Source organism: Protopterus annectens, chromosome 7.part1, assembly GCF_019279795.1.
Source record: "Protopterus annectens isolate FY-2018-M chromosome 7.part1, PAN1.0, whole genome shotgun sequence".
Lineage (NCBI taxonomy): Eukaryota > Metazoa > Chordata > Ceratodontiformes > Protopteridae > Protopterus > Protopterus annectens.
In genome coordinates this window covers 72993531-73011860 of record NC_056740.1, presented here as the reverse complement: position 1 = coordinate 73011860, position 18330 = coordinate 72993531, and the positions used below count along the sequence as shown (strand labels likewise).

The following is an 18330-nucleotide window of genomic DNA, read 5'->3' as shown; positions in this document are numbered from 1 at the left end:
GAAGGCAAAAGAAGATGTGGTTCCGGAAGTCTCAGTATTCCCGGGACACTCTGGGCTCTTCTTCCCCTAGAGCCAGAGGGAGACAAAATGGACTCCAGCCCAGAGGCAGAGGGGGTTATCAAAACTTTGGATTTCGAGAGCCATTATCTGACAGACCTGTGCAGCAACGCTGAGGGATTGCCCAGCTGCTGAACTCTGGAGGCAGACGGGGGATGATTGTTTTTGCACCCAGCGACATGGGAGTCCATAACAGCAGACTGCTAGGTGCTTCAAATCATATCCACAGGATATTCTATCCCCTTCATGGGGTACCCCACATCTCCCAAATGCCTCCCGGACATTCCACCCACGCAAAAGGAGGCAGCAGCACAGGAATTTTTTAAATTGCTAGGAAAACAAGCCATCGAAACTGTCCCCCTGGATTGGTCTGGACCAGCCTTCTACTCCAGGTTATTTTTGGTGCCAAAGAAAACAGAGAACTTGAGTCCCATTCTGGACCTCTCTACCCTGAACCTGTCAGTTGCCAAAGAGAAGTTCCGGATGGTCACACTACAGTCCATCATGCCATACCTGCATGTGAGCTTCTGGATGTGCTAGTTAGATCTCCAGGATGCTTACTATTACATAAAAATGCACAGAATCTCCAGGAGGTTCCTCCATTTCCGCCTAGGGGGCCAATCAAGCCCTACCCTTTGGTCTCACCACAGCCCCCAGGGTGTTTACCAAAGTGTGGTGGTTGTAGCGGCTCACCTGAGGCTTCAGGGGATTCAGGTCTAACCGTACCTGGACGATTGGCTCCTCACTGCTCCCACCAGGTGTCTACTTTCCCAAACCAGGGATCACTTTCTGACACTTGCCCTGAGTTTGGGTATGTCAATCAACACATCCAAATCTCTCCTAGAGCCTGTACAGGTAATAGACTACATTGGTGCCAGGATAGACGCACTCTAGTGCAAAGTGTTCAAAACCTCAGGATGCATGTCTCCCTGATCTACCATTCTCACCTTCCGACAGAGGAATCAGTGTTGAGGGCTCTAGGCTCAATGGCGTTGAACATAACTCTTCTTCCGTGTGCTCTAATGGTTCAGTGGTCCCTGTTGGAATTGCCACTAACTTATCCTATCCAACTAAGTCAAGTGTGTCGGTCATCCCTCGTATGGCGGATGAGCTCTCTGGACATTTTGGAGGGGCGAGCTTTATTCCGGCCCAAACCTCAGTGACCACGGATGCCTCCCAACTCAGGTGAGGGGGCATTGTTCGGGCAGGACAGTCCAAGGCCTGTGGTCCCTCATAGAGACCAGATTGCATATCACTGTCCTAGAGATGAGGGCGGTCCTTCTAGCGTTGCAGGCCCTTCATGCCTTTCTTCCTCTGGGGACGATTGCCATTCAGTCAGACAACATGTCAGTAGTCTGGTATATCACCAAACAGGGAGGGACCAGATCTTACCCCTTTTGTCGCGAGGCCATGAGTGTGTGGGAATGGGCTTTCTCCACCAGTCACTTTCTCATCACAATGCACATTCTGGGATGGTCCAGCATTCTAGTGGACAGACTGTCGGACCATTCTGATGCCTTACGAGTGGTCTCGAATCTGTCAGTAGATGAACAGATCTTTAGCGAGTGGGTGCGGTCGACCTTGCTGCAATCTCTTTGCATCTCCTTCCAATGTGAAGTGTAGCAGGTTTTTCGCTCTGAACCCCCTGCCGGGGAGTCCCCCAGAGACGCTCTAGTTCATGATTGGCCTCCCAGTCTCTTCTGTATGCTTACCCACCAGTACATCTCATCCGAGGTTTCTGCAGAAAGCCTGTAGACTGGGGAGCAAAATGTTCCTTATTGCCTCATTCTGGCCTCGACAGGTATGGTTTCCCTTCCTTTGGTCTCACCTTCTGGCTCCACCTTGGATCCTAGATCCCATTCCAGGATCTGATTTCACACCCATCGGGGGTGCTTCATCCGAGTCTGGACAGCCTGACGTTCACGGCTTGGCTGCTCCAGTTCCCGTGATCATTAGGACTCCTGGACTTTCTTCCTCAGTTAAATCTATTTTGGTAGCTGCTCATAAGTCTTCAACCCGAAAGGTTTATCGCAGCAAGTGGAAACATTTTTCTTTTTGGGCCTCTCAGAGGTGTTTGGGTCCTTTCACGGCTTCTGTTTCCGCTATTCTTGATTTTCTAGCTGATATTTTGCAGCATGGAGCTAGTTCTTCTGTCAAAGTTCAGTTGGCTGCTATTTCTCATTTTCATGTGGGCATGAATTCTGCATCCTTGGCATCTTCCAGACTGTGTAAAGCCTTTACCATAGGCACCTTTTTGCTATGCCCCCCCCCCCCCGTCAAAGAACCTGTCCCTCTGTGGGACCTTACTATGGTTCTCCAAGCTCTGGTCACTTCTCCTTTTGAGCCTGCCACTGCTGCAGATCTAAACTTTCTATCATGGAAAACAGCTTTACCTCTGCTAGAAGGGTTTCTGAATTACAGGCCATGTCTGTCAAACTTCCGTACATGATTTTTCATAAAGATAGAGTTTGCCTTCGAACCAACCCATCTTTTCTTCCTAAGGTGGCGTCACCAGTCAATATCAATCAGACTGTTAATTTGCCTGCGTTGTTTCCCAATTTTACCAACAGGATAGAATACAAGCTACACATGTTGGATGTTCATAGACAGTTATGATTCTATTTACACAGGACAAAAAAATTTCATAAGTATGATCAATTGTTTCATTCTAGAGACCCTTTTTGGGCAAACCTATTTCCAAGGTCAGTGTAGCTAGATGGATTTCTTCATGCATCCTGCAGGTCTATTGTCTCCTGCAGGTCAGGTAAAAGCTCATTCCACTAGGTCCATGGCTAAGTCTGCAGCTTTCTGGTCTAGAGTGTCTTTGGATGACATTTGCTCTGCAGCTACTTGGTCCTCATCTCATACATTTATTTCTAATTACAAATTGGATTTGACTTCTAGAAGGAAAGCATCCTTTGGCTCCGCGGTGCTCCAGAATATCCTTCCATGAGGGCCTTGCAGGAGTTTAGTAGCTGTCCCACAGGTTGAAGACCAAATGAAGTAAACTACTTTAGATAAAAAAGTTATGTACTCACCATAAAGTTCCATCTGAGTAGTTGTACTTTTTGTCTTCAACCGTCCCTCCCTCCTTCCCCTGGACCTTGGTACATGTTCAGGCTTACGGGCTGCAGTATAGGTCACAAGTATGTTATCAGGTCAGGCTCTAAGTATAATTTCAGCAAACTCGATCTGGGGATGGAAGGCAGTGGAGGGGTATTATGGGTAAGGGGAGGAGTCTGGAGCTTGGAGCTGATGCTAGTAATACTTGCCGGCTCGGATCCAAAATGGATCTGTATCCCACAGGTTGAAGACAAATGAAGTACAACTGCTCAGATGGAACGTTATGGTGAGTACACATCTTCTTTCTACAGGAACAAAGAATTATTCGAGATTGTTGGCGACAAAGCATTGTTCACATATAAAAAAAAATTACTGAACATTAAAAGCATGGTAGAAACTTCAAAGAAATGTAATTTGACCCCAGAAACATCCACCTGAACTATTAGTTGTGGCAAATGCAAACATTGCTGTTAAGTTTACAACTGTTTCAGTGTTTACATCCTGGCAGTAAATAGAACAATTGTCTCTAGAGACAGGTTCAACTCCAGTTCATGTGGAGTGGTATACTTGGCACATTGTGACACTTGTCAAAGGTATTAGATTGGTAAGACCATCAGAAACCTCAGCAGATGGATTTACGGGAATGCTTTAGCTGTCAAAAAGGATGACACTAATAATACTTTGGCTAAACATGCTGGAATTTGTATAGATTTTAAGAATTTCAACTTTCTTGTGTTAGATTGAGTTGATATGGACACCTTCATTGGCGATCATAATGTTTTGCTCGAATGCCAAGAAACTGAGTGGCAGCTACGACTTGCCGCAGACAGAAAAACAGGGTCGAATGAACATATTAACCTCAAGTGCTTTTTATTGGCACAGAGGTTATGATCGTCTCTTGCATATCTCTTATTATGTAGAAGTTTCACTTGTTTTATCTACCTGTATCTTCAAAATGTCAGAGCTATATTGTATTATGTTAAGTTATATCTGATCACAAATCTGGTTTGATTTGCTTGGCTTAGGCTTGCACATGACTATACAGACTTTCATTTCATTCACAAAATGTTCTCATTTAAATGATGTTCATCGTGCATACAGCTGCAGTAATCACAGATGGGTTTTCTGCCGTCAGGCGGGTCCTCGGTCGGCCGAATTCCAAAGTCTTGGTCCGGCATCGGTTGTCGTCGCTCTCTTCCCTGACGTCAGTGCGACAGGGGTATATAAGACACAGCCAACGCCATATTCTTCAGTCTTTTTTGCCGCGCGGTGCCCGAAGCAGAAGCAGTTCGCAAGTTCCGGTCGGCCAGCTCCTGAATTTACAAAAAATTGGAAACCGAAGTCTTCATTAAAGCTAAGTACCCCATTGGGGAAATTTTTCTTGCCTCAGACCGATGTCAGAAAAAGTTAACAATTGTATTTCTTGTGGGAAGCAAATACCGCATAAGGATTTCCATTCCCTCTGCATACCTTGTTTAGGCCCAGACCCCACGACGTCTCGGGCTGTCACTTTTGTGCTACTTTCAATAAGCGCACTATTAAGCGTCGGGCGGAGTTCGCCCAACACTTTTTCGGTAAAGCCTTTGATTATAAAATGTCGTCAGAGACTCCGACTACCGTTTTGTCCAAAAAACGTAAGGACAAAGACCGACATGCGAGGTCCGCGGTCCCCACCGACACCACGCCAAAACCGGCTACACGTGGTCCGGTTCTCAGCGAGACACCTATGCAGTCCCTGACTATCGACGACACTTCTTTGGCGGGGTCTTCTGTAACCGAGACCGCAGGTACCTCGGCCCATACCCAGACTACAACCACCAAAGCCACTGTGAGCGTTGAGCCTCCTAATGTGGACAGGTCCACTTCCACCCATGGTGTCTTTAGACCCTCATCTTCCTTTTCAATTAAGGCCTTTACTAAGTCCAAATCAGCTAGGCATCCCAAGAGGCCTGTTGCACAGGGCCCATCTCCAGGCCCCATGCCTAAAAAGCAGATGCTTAAAATGGCTGAGGATTTAATTACTCTTATCAGGGGTTCCCAACCCCCTCCAGACAAGAGACCCAGAGTGGAGGAAGATTCTCCCTCTTCGGATCAGAGCTCCATTTTTTCAGATCATTCTGATGTAGAGGAACACTCTTTCTCCCATTTTGAAGATTCTGATGCGGAGCAGTCCATTCCCTCTGTATCTCCTCCTGAGGATTTTTCTTTTGGGGAAACCTTGCACACCTTGAGGGAACACTTCCATTGGGAAGGCCAAGACTTTTCTGATTCCAAGAAAAGACTTAGGGAATTTCTTTTGTTACCTCAACACAGACCTCTGGCGATACCTCCTGTCTTGGACGTACTGGATGATGTTTATTCGGAGGCTTGCCTTAATCCGGATTCCCTGCCTCCTGCCCCAGTCAAGCCTGATAGGTACTACAGAGTTCCTAACTCTCACCAATTTCTGTACAAAAGCCATAATGCTGACCCTGCACAACAATATAGGAAACAAACCCAATGACTTCCTCCTTTCCACGCCAAGCAAGTCTCAGCTGGCAGCACCTTTGGGAGGAAAGCTGGCATTATTTACAAGAAATTGGCATATTGTCACAACAGACAAATGGATCCTGGACGTTAGACAGAGGCTACATATTTCATTTTCTCACACTACCAAAAATGAGAGGCATGCCAAACCTGCCACACAATCAAAGGGCAGAGGCACAACTACAAATTTCAAAGCTCATAGGCATGAAAGCTGTTCGAGGTACCTACTCACGAACAAGGCCAAGGTTTTTATTCCAGGCTATTTCTGGTACCAAGGAAAGGAACCGACTGGAGACCCATTTTGGACTTATCCATCCTAAACACATTCTTACTCGTACCAAAATTCAAGATGTTCACATTACAGCAGCTTCTTCCCATGCTGGGCAAGGAGTTTTGGCTGGTAACATTGGACCTCAAGGAGGCATACCTGCATGTCCCAATCAGACAAAGCTGCAGAAGATACCTCAGATTTCTTGCAGGTTCAATCCACTATCAATTCTCTGCATTGCCCTTTGGCTTATCTACTGCACCCAGAGTATTCACGAAATGCCTGGCAACAGTAATTGCCTACTGCAGACTTCAAGGGATACAAATTTACCCTTATTTGGGCGACTGCCTGATCCAAGCGGACAGCAAGCACATACTTCTGGATCATCTGGCTTATGTAACATAGTTACTGAACTCTCTGGGATAACACAATCAACAAAGAGAAATCCAGACTTAACACCATCTCAGAAAATAATTTTCCTGAGTGCCAACTTGGACACAAACACCCAGATGGCCTATCTTACGCCAGAAAAACAGGGGCAACTAACTCAGTGCTTCAAAATGCTAGCAAATTGTACCAGGCTTACTGCAAGGAAAATCCTGCAGGCTCTGGGCTTCATGGCATCTTGCATTCTTTTAATCCCATGTGCAAAGTTGCATATGAGGAAACTTCAATGGTACCAAAAAACCTATGGTCTCAGCACAGCCACAGTTTGGAAACAATAATACCAATAATTCCATGTTTACAAAAGGAATTCCTATGGTGGGCCCAAGCATGTCAAACAAACACAGGTCTCCCATTCTGCAAGCCTCAAGCAAATCAAGTCATCACAACAGACGCCTCAGATTACGCCTGGGGGGCGCACATGACAGACAGGTGCATTCAGGGCAAATGGTCCCAAAAAGAAAAGCACCTTCACATCAATCAAAAAGAAATGCTAGCAGTGATAAATGCAATTACAGCTTTCAAGGACCTCCTGCATCCAGGACAATTATTGATAAGAACAGACAACACCACAGTAATGTGGTACATAAACAATACCCCCTGTGCAGACTAGCTATGACACTCTGGAACTTGGCTCTGGAATGGCAAATCGAACTTCAAGCACAGTACTTTCCAGGTTTGGAAAACACGCTGGCAGACAATCTAAGCAGAAATATGACAGATCCACACGAATGGAAGTTGCATCCTCAAGTGTTTACAAAAATAATCCAAGCGTGGGGGAGGCCAGACATAGATCTCTTCACCTCCCACAGGAATCATCAATTGGAAAAGTTTTGTTCAAGGACCTTTCATCCAAAGGCCTAAAGAGTGGACGCCCTTTCAATCAGTTGGACAGCATGGACAGTTTACGATTTCCCACCTCTGCCTCTTCTGCCCAAGGTGCTCTTGAAAGCAAGAACAGACAGTCCGAAGATGATATTGATTGCTCCAGACTGGCCGAGGCAACACTGGTATCCACTCCTGAGGAGCCTAACACATACTCCTCCCTGGCCCCTACCTCTAATGCCTCTTCTGTTGACTCAGCACAGCTACAAAACTCTTCACAGCCAGCTGAGAACACTCAATCTAGCTGCATGGAAAATTCCTTAACACCTCATCAGACACTACTCCCCAAAGAGGTGCAGAACATCATTTTGGAGGCCAGAAGGCCATCTACTAGAAAGGCTTACTCCGCAAAATGGAAACGGTTTTGCTCTTGGAATGAGAAAAAAGGCCAGGACCCCAGAAAACTGAATTTGCCTCAGGTACTACAGTATCTAGCTGAGTTGCTGAACAGTGGACTTTCATTTTCCTCCATAAAAATCCATGCCTTGGCCATTTCTGCAGAATTCAACACGGATCCACCCTTATTTTCTCACCCACTCTTAAGACAGTTCCTCAGAGGGGCTAAAAATATAAGACCACCAAGGAAGCAACCTGTGCCAGCCTGGGATCTTAATTACATTTTAGAAAAATTAACATTGCCTCCTTCTGAACCAGCTGCCTCAACAGATTTGCAATATTTGTCCTGGAAAACGGCTTTCCTTCTGGCTATTACCTCAGCTCGTAGTGTTTCGGAACTACAAGCCCTCATGGCTGTGCAGCCTTTTCTCATCTTCCATCAGGACAGGGTTTCCCTTCGAATCAATCCATCATTTATGCCTAAAGTAGTATCCAGGGTAGCTTTAAATCAAGCCATACACTTACCTGCCTTTTACCCTAATCCTCAAAACAAAGGGGAAAGGCTGCTACACTCCTTAGACATCCATAGACAGCTACGTTACTATTTGGACAGAACAAAGCCTTTCAGCAAATCAGAACAACTTTTTGTGTCCTATGCTGTAGGAGCTCAAAGAAAGCCAGTTACCAAACAGACAATTTCAAAATGGATAGGCCACTGCATACGGTTTTGTTACTCCTATCATGGAAAATCTGTCCCTACAGGCATCAGATCCCACTCCTCCAGGGCCACAGCTACCTCTACAGCCTTCCTCAGAGGAGTTCCTACCAAAGATATTTTGGAGGCAGCCACTTGGAGTTCTGTGCATACCTTCACAAAACACTACCATCTGCCTTTATATTCCAAAACTAGAGCAGGCTTTGCCACTGCTGTGTTGCAGGGCATTCTGGCTCATCCCAGTTCCACCTAGTGCCTACCACCCTGTGCATAGCTTTGGGATTCTACCCATCTGTGATTACTGCAGCTGTATGCACGATGAACGTAGTACAGTTTTGTACCTACCATAAATGTAGATGTTCGAGTGCTAATACAGCTGCAGTACAGGTTTCCCTCCCTCCTTCCCCTCTTGGTAAAGGACTAGTGGCTAACACCTCCTCTTGCAACCTAATTTGGGGTTATCCTTCTATGATGTATTTGCTTGCAACTACTGTTTTTTGATTACATTGCATTGCTTGAATATATATATATATATATATATATATATATATATATATATATATATATATATATATATATAATTTATGTATTGCCTTCCTTCTGGGGGCACCTGACATCTGGGGCAAGAAAGACTGAAGAATATGACGTCGGTTGTGTCTTACATACCCCTGTCGCACTGACGTCAGGGAAGAGAGCGACTACAACCGATGCCGGACCAAGACTTTGGAATTCGACCGACCGAGGACCCGCCTGACGGCAGAGAACCCATCTGGGATTACTGCAGCTGTATTAGCACTTGAACATCTACATTTATGGTAGGTACAAAACTGTACTTTTGTACTTTGATTTGTCAGAAAGGTCGCATGATTAAATGGGCAGGTTTTAAATACACAATGAAAAGGTTTTTAAAACATTTCTGAAGAAGTTCTAAATAAAAGTAGAACAAAAGCAGTAAATCGTTGACTTGAGTCCTGTTTCTGCTGCCATTTCCGTAGTGTGTGTGTTATTGTTGAATGTCTGTCTGAACACCTTTCACTGAGCTGGTTTCTTTTGGGTCATGTATAGATAAGTGCCCCACTGGGGTTCCTTCTTTTTCTCATTGTTTACTGAGAGTTCATGTCATCTAGTGATGGAAAGTGTCAGTGTGGGAGGCAGACTCCCCAAAATAGTCACAAGAAATATTTGTGCTGCTTAGGTGCTATGAGTGACCATATCCCGTGTACTGTTTGGCAGGCTTTTGTTCTGAAAATTCTTCACATATGTCTGTCTTCCTTGTCCATCTACCTTGAGAACCAAATTCTCAAGATATTGTCCCAGGGTACCATGGCCATGTCCGCCCACCCTGAGGTACAGCCATCTCTAAAAAAGAAGACTAAAAATTGTCTGAATCTGTTGCTAACTAGCATCCACCGCACGTCTCTCTCAAGGTGGATGAAGACACTGAGGACCAACATTTTCATCTGCCAAAACACTGAGGCCATTGTGGAACTAGCTTCTCACATGTCCACTGTGGTGGTACAAGCTTCTGCCATGAACATTGAGGGAGAGCCACAGCTGATCATTTCCAAGGGGCCTCGTGGGGCTCTGAACCCCCTAGGCTGGTCAAGGCTGACATCCCATTAAAAAAAAGAAACATCCATCCCATTGCTGAAGATGCTCGGAAAGAATGGCAGGACTTTACCCAGGGTTTGTTCAGTGCCCTGATGGCATTGAAGCCACCTCAGGGATTATCTGTCCCTGCTTCTGTTTGCCATTCTACTCCAGGCAAAAGAAGTAGAGAATCTGATTTCTTGGATGAGGAGTTGGATTCAGGGGGGAATCCTTGCCCTATTCATCACAAGTCACTTCACCCTCTGACTCTAGGTCAGAGAAAGAGGATTCCCTGAGTCCTGAATCTTCCTCTGAGGAGTTGTCCTTTAGGAACTCTCTGGTTCATATGACGGAACATTTTAAGTGGGAGTGCTGTCAGGTCTCTGACTTTCAAAAGAGGTGTTCTGAGCTGTTAAAACTGGAATCTGCTAAATCTTTTGCTCTTCCCACTGTTTTGGAAGATTTATTGGATACATCCACAACTGCTTCTTAAGTCCTGATTCCCAATCCTAGCCCTAAAGAAGTCTGTTTGCTTTTATAAGGTGCCCGGATCTCTTGGCTCTGGATGTATGAGGGTCTTACTCATATCTGCTTTAGTACCCCTGTGCCTGTGGACTGAGGTTGCACACCAGATGTCTGGTGCATTAGTATGGTCTTGGTTTTGATACACTGGACAAATTTTCGGTTACTTTGAGCAGGATAAACCCATTAGTGTTGGAATAATGCAACAGTGATAACAGTGATCAGTAGAACATCTACTGTTATGGTAAGCTCTTGGATAACTGTACTGTAAAGAGCATTCTGTATATAGGCATTGGCAATTGAAGTAGCAACTCCGTTTCTATAGACTAGGCACTGATTTTGTTGTACATCATTAACTTTTCTTTTGCATTATTTTTATTTTTTTCCCAGATTAATGGCACAGTTACAGAAAATCTGTCATTATCAGATGCAAAAAAGTTAATAGAAAGGTCAAAAGGCAAATTGAAGATGGTGGTACAGAGAGATGAAAGAGCAACTCTGTTGAACATACCAGATCTAGATGACAGCGTTCCATCTGCAAATGCATCTGAAAGAGATGGTGAGTCTATTTTAGAGCAGACAGTTTAAAAAAGTCTCTCCGTTTTTGTACGTGTTGTAAAATTAACAGTGACTAGCTGATGTGATAAGTGGGGAATCATAAAATGTTGCTAGATATTGTGTTGGGAAATTCATTATTTTTAGTGATTAGACTTTGTAACTGAAAGGTTTTGTTAGGGTGGCAGCCAGAGGCACCACAGTTATGTTAATATGCATCACAGATACTGCCAAGGACTCATAGGTGACTTTCATGAAGATCCCTTGTCATTGTCTTGAAATTTTTGGTCCACAATTAAAGGCTCATGAGGGGGGAGGAGTTGATGACAAAACATGTCAAGTTCCCTTTCCCACTGTGGGTGTGCATGCATGTGTATGTGCTTATTTCAGTTTGATAACTGAGTTAGTGGACTGGCCATCAGACCCTTTTCAGTCATGACCCAGGCACCGCCATGAAAGACACTAACAGAACATTTTATGTGGACTAAAGAATGCACAAAGTTGTACTTAGTACAGTAACAGAGTAGAGACCATATGCATGCTATTAACAGTTAAAATGCCAGTAATATTATTTGCAGTATATACAATTAAGGTAGCCATTCAACCACTGGTCATTTGTTAAAATGATATCTTTAGAAAAAAGATGCGACTACAGTGTGAGTTGCAAGGACTAGCCAGTATCATGGAAACCAGAGCATTTTGGGTCATTCAGTTATTTAGAAACGAGCAAATTTTACTGAAGTGCATCTTTACTGCCTTAGTACTGCAAGAAGCTGATTCCAGACAGCTGGATCTAGCCTAGAGATAGCTCTTTCTCCTGTTGAGATATTAAAATTAGTTATAGTAATGTGTTCTTTCTCTGAACCCACAAAAACAGAGTTGGTCACCACTAGTTTTGGACATTTAGTTTCACGTCAGCCGTTATGATGATTGTTTAATGTGTGATCCTGGTGGAAGTACTCTTGCGTATGCTGGAAGCGATGCTGTTTCCTTGCTTGGATGAGTGGCTGCTGCTGGCTGCACTTTTCTTATTGTTTTATCGTGGCAGGGGAGACCCGCTATCTTTCTTTTTAATTGTTTAACCCATAAATTGCATTGTCAATAAAATAATTTAAAACTACTTACTGTGCTGACATTCATACATGGTGCAGATATTTTTTGTGTTTCACTGTTGCAGTCATCACATTTGGGTTATCTGCTTGCAGGTAGCCCAAAGTCAGCCTGATTATCAAAGTCTTGGGTCCTGCGTCAGTTGTTGTCTCATCTTCCATGGCGTCAGGTAGTCAGGGGTATAAAGCATGCAGCTGACGCCATTACATCAGTCTTTCTTGCCATGCGGTGCCCGAAGCAGAAGCAGTTGGCAAGTGCCGGTCGGCAGACATCTGAAATTTTCATTTTCGAGTTTGAGATCCGAAGTCTTCAACTAAGTTAAGTATCCCATTGGGGATCCTTTTTCTTGCTCTAATCCAATGTCAGTAAAAGTTAACAATTGTATTTATTGTGGAAAGCAAATATCTCAAAGATTTTCATTCGTACTGCATTCCTTGCTTAGGCTCAGACCACGACATACCTCGCTGTCGGTTTTGTGCCTTATTCAAGCCTCGTAGTATTCGTCGTCGGTTCTTTTTCACATCGAAATATTTTGGTGCTCTGTTCAATTATCCAGAAATGGCTTTGGTAAGCCACCCGACTACTGACATTCTGAAAAAATGCAAAGATAAAGACAGAGACAGACTGCATAGGTCCAAAGCTGCTGCCGACGCTTCTCCTAAGCTAGTCGCCAGTTCGCCGGTACTCCAGTGAGGCGCTTTCGCAGCCCCTGCTACTTCAGATTTGCAGGCCTCTACTGAAACCCATTTGGAATCTGGTATGCCGCGAGATGCTTCAACTGTGGAACCTGCGGATGCCTCTACCTTGGATGGAACTGGAGCTGCTGTGCAGGCACCGGTTTCTGAGGGTGTATTCAGGCCCTACTGACTTGCATATTAAACCACCATCATCTTCTTCAAGGCCTAAAACTTGATCCATGCCTAGAAAAAGATGCCCAGACCGTATGGTCAGGCCCCTATGCCTAAAAAACAAATGATAAGAATGGCTGAAGACCTTATTACTCTAATCAGGGGAAGCCACCCTTCCCCCTCGAAGAGACCTAGGACTGATTTTCCTTCTGATTCTTCTGAGCAGGATTCTGAAATTTCTGTTTTCTCTCATGACCAGGAGTTGCCCTTGTCTACCTATGAGGATTCTGATGCAGAGGACTCCATTCCCTCTGCTTCCCCTCCAGAGGATTTCTCTTTTGGTGAAACCTTGCATACTCTTAGGGAGCATTTCCGCTGGGAAAGCCAGGATTACTCTGACTCCAAAAAGAGGCTTAGGGAATTCTTACTCCTACCTCAACACAGGCCTTTAGCCATCCCTCCTGTACTGGACATTGTAGATGATGCCTTCTCTGAATCTAGCCTGACCCCTGACACTTTACCTCCTGCTCCCAGAAAACCTGACATGTATTACAGGGTACCTGACTCTCTCAAGTTCCTCTTTAAAAATCCTACTGAGGATCCTGACAGCATTTCACAGGGACCCAAGGGCATTAAGGCTACTACTGCCAAAAACCCTACCCCCTCTGATAGAGATTCCAGGGCCCTGGATAGATGGGGTAAGAAGGTATACACTTATGCAACTTTGGCCATTAGGGCCTTAAACTGCCAATTACATGTTATTGGATTGCTTAAAAAGAAAATGATGTTGATTCTTGACTGTGCTGAAAATAAAGAATTACAGGATTTAATGCATTCTTCTGAACAGGTTGGAAAACATACTTTGCAATGTGGTTTTGATTCATTAGAGGCATCTTGCAGGGCTGCTGTCCCTGGGTCTGTACTTTGAAGGCATGCATGGCTTAAGGAGCAATCTTTGCCAGATCATGTTAAAGCTAAATTACTGGATGCTCCCTTAAACCAAGACCGCCTGTTTCGCAACAAAGCAGAAGTAGTACTTAAAAAGATGGAGGAAAAAGCTAAATTTATGCAAACTGTTAAATATTCCTGCAAGTACAGCCTCCCAGATTTAGTAGGCATTAGCCTTCTAAGTACTACTACTTTCCTTCCTCTTCAAGGCCTTCTCAGTCCAAACCCAGAAACTGCAGAGTACTCCGGCTTCATTCCCAAGGTACTCACAGGCCTAAGCAGTGGGGGGCTCCCACTTCCAAAGCTGGTAGTAGTAAGACACCCCCCCATGGTAAACTGTCACAATGACTTGACTTTAAACCTTCCAAGCCCTGCTCAGCTGACTTTTCCTTTAGGGGGAAATATCGCCCTGCATGCAAAAAATTGGGAACTCATTACCCAAGACAAATGGGTTTTAAATATAGTTTCCCAAGGATACAGATTCCACTTCCACTCCTTACCAACCCTAAACAGTTGGCCATACCTACCCCCAAATCAGTGGGCAGAGAATCAAAAGCAAGTTCTCTCACTTCTAAGCATCAGGGCTATTCAACCTGTCCCAGAAGAAGAATGTGGGGGCAAGGTTTCTACTCAAGACTTTTCCTGGTACCCAGAAAAGACCATTCCTGGCGTTCTGTTCTGGACCTGTCTATCCTAAACACTTTTTTGGTAATCCCAAAATTCAGAATGCTAACTCTTCATCAGCTGTTTCCCATGCTAGGCAGAAAATGCCTGGTTGCCAACACTGGATTTAAAGGAAGCCTACCTGCACTTCCCAATAAAGGAATCTTGCAGAAGGTACATGCGCTTCAGAGCAGTTCTCTGCACTGCCCTTTGGTTTATCTACTGCGCCCAGGGTATTCACAAAGTGCCTAGCTCCAGTCATTGTATTTTGCAGGCAAAGAAATATTCAGATATACCCATAGCTTTACGATTGTCTAAATCAGGCAGAAAGCCAGGACATACTATTAAATCATCTGGCATTTGTAAAGAAATTACTAACTTCTCTGGGGTACACCATAAACCAAAAGAAATTACATCTAGTACCCTGCCAACAAATTGTATTCCTGGGAGCAAGCTTGAATACGACTTCCCTTTCTCACGCCAGAGAATCAAGTTCATTTGACAGCCTACTTCAAACTACTGGCCAAAAGACCCAGCTATCTACAAGGAAAATACTGCAAGCCCTGGGGTTCATGGCCTCTTGCATTCTACTAATTCCATATGCAAGACTGCATATGAGGAAACTACAATGGTATCTAAAAAGCCTATGGTGTCAACATTCTCAAGACCTAGAATCAATGATTCCTATCATACCTTGTCTAAAGAGAGTGTTTCTTTGGTGGGCAGAGGCCTGCCACCAAAACAAGGGACTGCCATTCACTCTACCCCCTGCCTCCCAAACCCTAACAACAGACGTATAAGACTATGCATGTGGGGCTCACTTGGCTGGGCAGTGCATTCAGGGCAAATGGGACCGAAGTCAAATGCACCTGCATATCAATCAAAAAAAATGTTAGTTGTACAGAATGCTCTGATAGCCTTCAAGGACCACATTCTTCCAGGACAAGTATTGGTAAAGACAGAGAACACCACTGTTTTGTGGTACATAAACAAGCAGTGGGGAACCCACTCATACCCTCTGCAGACTAGCCATGGCTCTCTGGAACACAGCCTTGTGCTACCAAGTACACCTACAAGCTCAATTCCTGCCAGGCAAGCTAAATACACTGGCAGATGACCTAAGCAGAAATCTCATGGACCCACACGAGTGGAAACTGGAACCAAAGATATTAAACATGTTGAGAAACAAATGGGGAAGTCCAGAGATGGACCTGTTTGCCTCCCCTCAGAACTACCAATTGGTCAAATTCTGCACAAGGACTCCCCACAAACAAGCTTGGAAAGTGGATGCCCTGTCCTTCACCTGGAAAAATTATGCCTTTCTCCCTCTGCCTCTCCTTTCCAAAGTGCTACTAAAGATCAAACAGGACAAACCAAGGACAATACTGATTGCACCAGGTTGGCCACGCCAACACTGGTACCCCCTCTTGTGCAGTGTGTCGCTGCTGGAACCATGGCACCTGCCTCAGACCCCTGCCATCCCAGCAGGAGGGCCAGATTCTGCACCCACAGCTTCAAACCCTGAACCTTGCAGCCTGGCTAACTACCTGATCTCTCAGTAAGCAAGTGATGGATGTCATTCTTGAGGCAAGGAGGACTAGTACTAAAAAATCCTATGCTGAAAAATGGAAAAGATTCTGTTCCTGGATCCAAACTCAGGGGATGGGCACAGCAGTACCCACTTGACCGGATATTCTTCAATACTTAACTGAGATACTTCACAAGGGCCTTACCTTTTCTTCCATCAAAATACATGCCTTGGTCATTTCAGCACATTACAATACAGATCCACCACTCTTCTCTCATCCACTGCTGAAGCAATTCCTCAGAGGTGCCAAAGACTTAAGACCACCCAGGAGAGCCCCTACTCCAGCCTAGGACCTTAACTTAGTATTGGAAAAGCCCACTCTACCTCCCTTTGAGCCAGCTGCAAGTGCAGAGTTGAAATTCCTTTCTTGGAAAACAGCCTTCCTTCTAGCCGTCACGTCAGCAAGAAGGGTGTCAGAATTACAGGCCCTCATGGCAGTGGAGCCTTTCATCATCTTTAATGTGGACAGGGTGTCCCTCAGGACCAATCCTTCCTTCATGCCCAAGGTGGTATCTAGTGTGGCCCTTAATCAGTCTATTCATTTGCCAAGCTTCTTTTCTAATCCACAGAACAAAGGGGAACGAATAATGCACTCCTTGGACGTGCACAGACAACTTAGAATTTACTTGGACAGGAATAAGCCTCTCAGGAAATCTGAACTGCTGCTGGTTGCATGTGCTGCAGGGGCAGAGGGGAAGGCCATTTCAAAGCAAACCGTTTCAAAATGGATAGGCCACTGCATTCATTTCTGCTATAAGCACCTTGGAAAACCTACCCCACAGGGGATAAGGCCTCATTCCACCAGGGCTGCATCTACCTTTTACAGCTTTTCTCAGAGGTGACCCTACCTGGGACATACTAGATGCTGCTACCTGGATTTATGTACATAACTTCACCAAGCAGTACCACATGCCAATTTTTTCTAAAACCAGAGCTGACTTTGCCACTGCAGTCTTGCAGGGCCTTATAGCTGGTCCTAATGCTATGTAATTGCCTCCTCCCACCCTTAGCTTTGGGAATCTACCCAAATGTGATGACTGCAACAATGAAACACGAAGAACATAGTACAGTTGTGTACACTTAACATAAATGTAGATGTTTGAGAGTATTCACTGTTGCAGTCCTGGTTACCCTCCCTCCAGCCCCCTGACTTCTATTGATTATACCTCTATTCTTGTTTACTATGCTTAAAGCTTTCTGTTGTATGTGCTTTTGTTGGAGGTGTAATCTTATATATAATTGCTTCCCAGTATGGGGGCATCTGACATCTCGGGCAAGAAAAACTGAAGTAATGGCGTCGGCTGCATGCTTTATACCCCTGACTTCCGACGTCATGGAGGATGAGACAGCAACCGATGCAGGACCCAAGACTTTGATAATCAGGCCGACTGAGGGCTTCCTGCAAGCAGATAACCCAAATGTGATGACTGCAACAGTGAATACACTCTAACATCTACATTTATGCTAAGTGTACACAACTGTACTTAATGCGCAACTCAGAAGTTCATCTTAGGGAATTTTTCTAAACTGTTCACACATTTTCTAATACAAACAGACTAGGCAAAACATAGATATGAAAATTTAATATTTTGAGAATAACGCACAAATTCTGACCAAGTTGAGAGTCTCTGCTTTTAAATGTTAATCAGTAACATTTTTTCCTCTCTCCAACTTTTATCTTCATAATGACTTCATATACCAAGTGCAACATGATTGTCACTTAATACTTTTAACACCCCCTCGTCATTTCTGCAGTGATTGATAGCACTGATCCCGTAGTAACCATTATTTCTCTGTATTTTCCCTGTTGTTGAATGTCTTTGATTCATTACCCTTTCCTTTTTGTCCTGCATTAAAATTGGTAGTGCTTCAGTGTTAGGCTTATTCATGGTTTTCCATAAACTTTGTGATTGGTTTGTGGCTACTAGGATAATCAGTTTAATTAGTGAAAGATAATGCCACAGTTTCCAGTGATTGAATTGACAACTTAGCAATATTTAGTTTCTTCTGTGAATGAATTTCCCATCCTAGAATGCCAGCTAAGATTTGTTGTGTGCTCCCTCAAATTCGTCACAACCCATGAAAATATGCTTCCAACTTCCCTGAATTACATATCTAGCAATTCTCTGTCACCTGTGGAAACATTTTAAGTTGATTGGAAGTATAGCAATACCTGTGCATGCCTTGGAGCTAAACGTATCCTTTTTTAAGT

At 44.4% G+C, this 18330-nt stretch overlaps 1 protein-coding gene across 7 annotated transcripts in view; it reads left to right on the top strand.

The window, feature by feature from the left end:
* Nucleotides 1-18330, top strand: part of TJP1 (tight junction protein 1) — a 2268071-nt gene that overhangs the window by 414572 nt on the left and 1835169 nt on the right. For all 7 annotated transcript variants that reach the window (XM_044078564.1, XM_044078565.1, XM_044078562.1 and 4 more), the window contains exon 6: nt 10797-10965. In XM_044078564.1, the coding sequence (XP_043934499.1) occupies nt 10797-10965 (169 nt within the window). The remainder of the gene's footprint in view (nt 1-10796; nt 10966-18330) is intronic.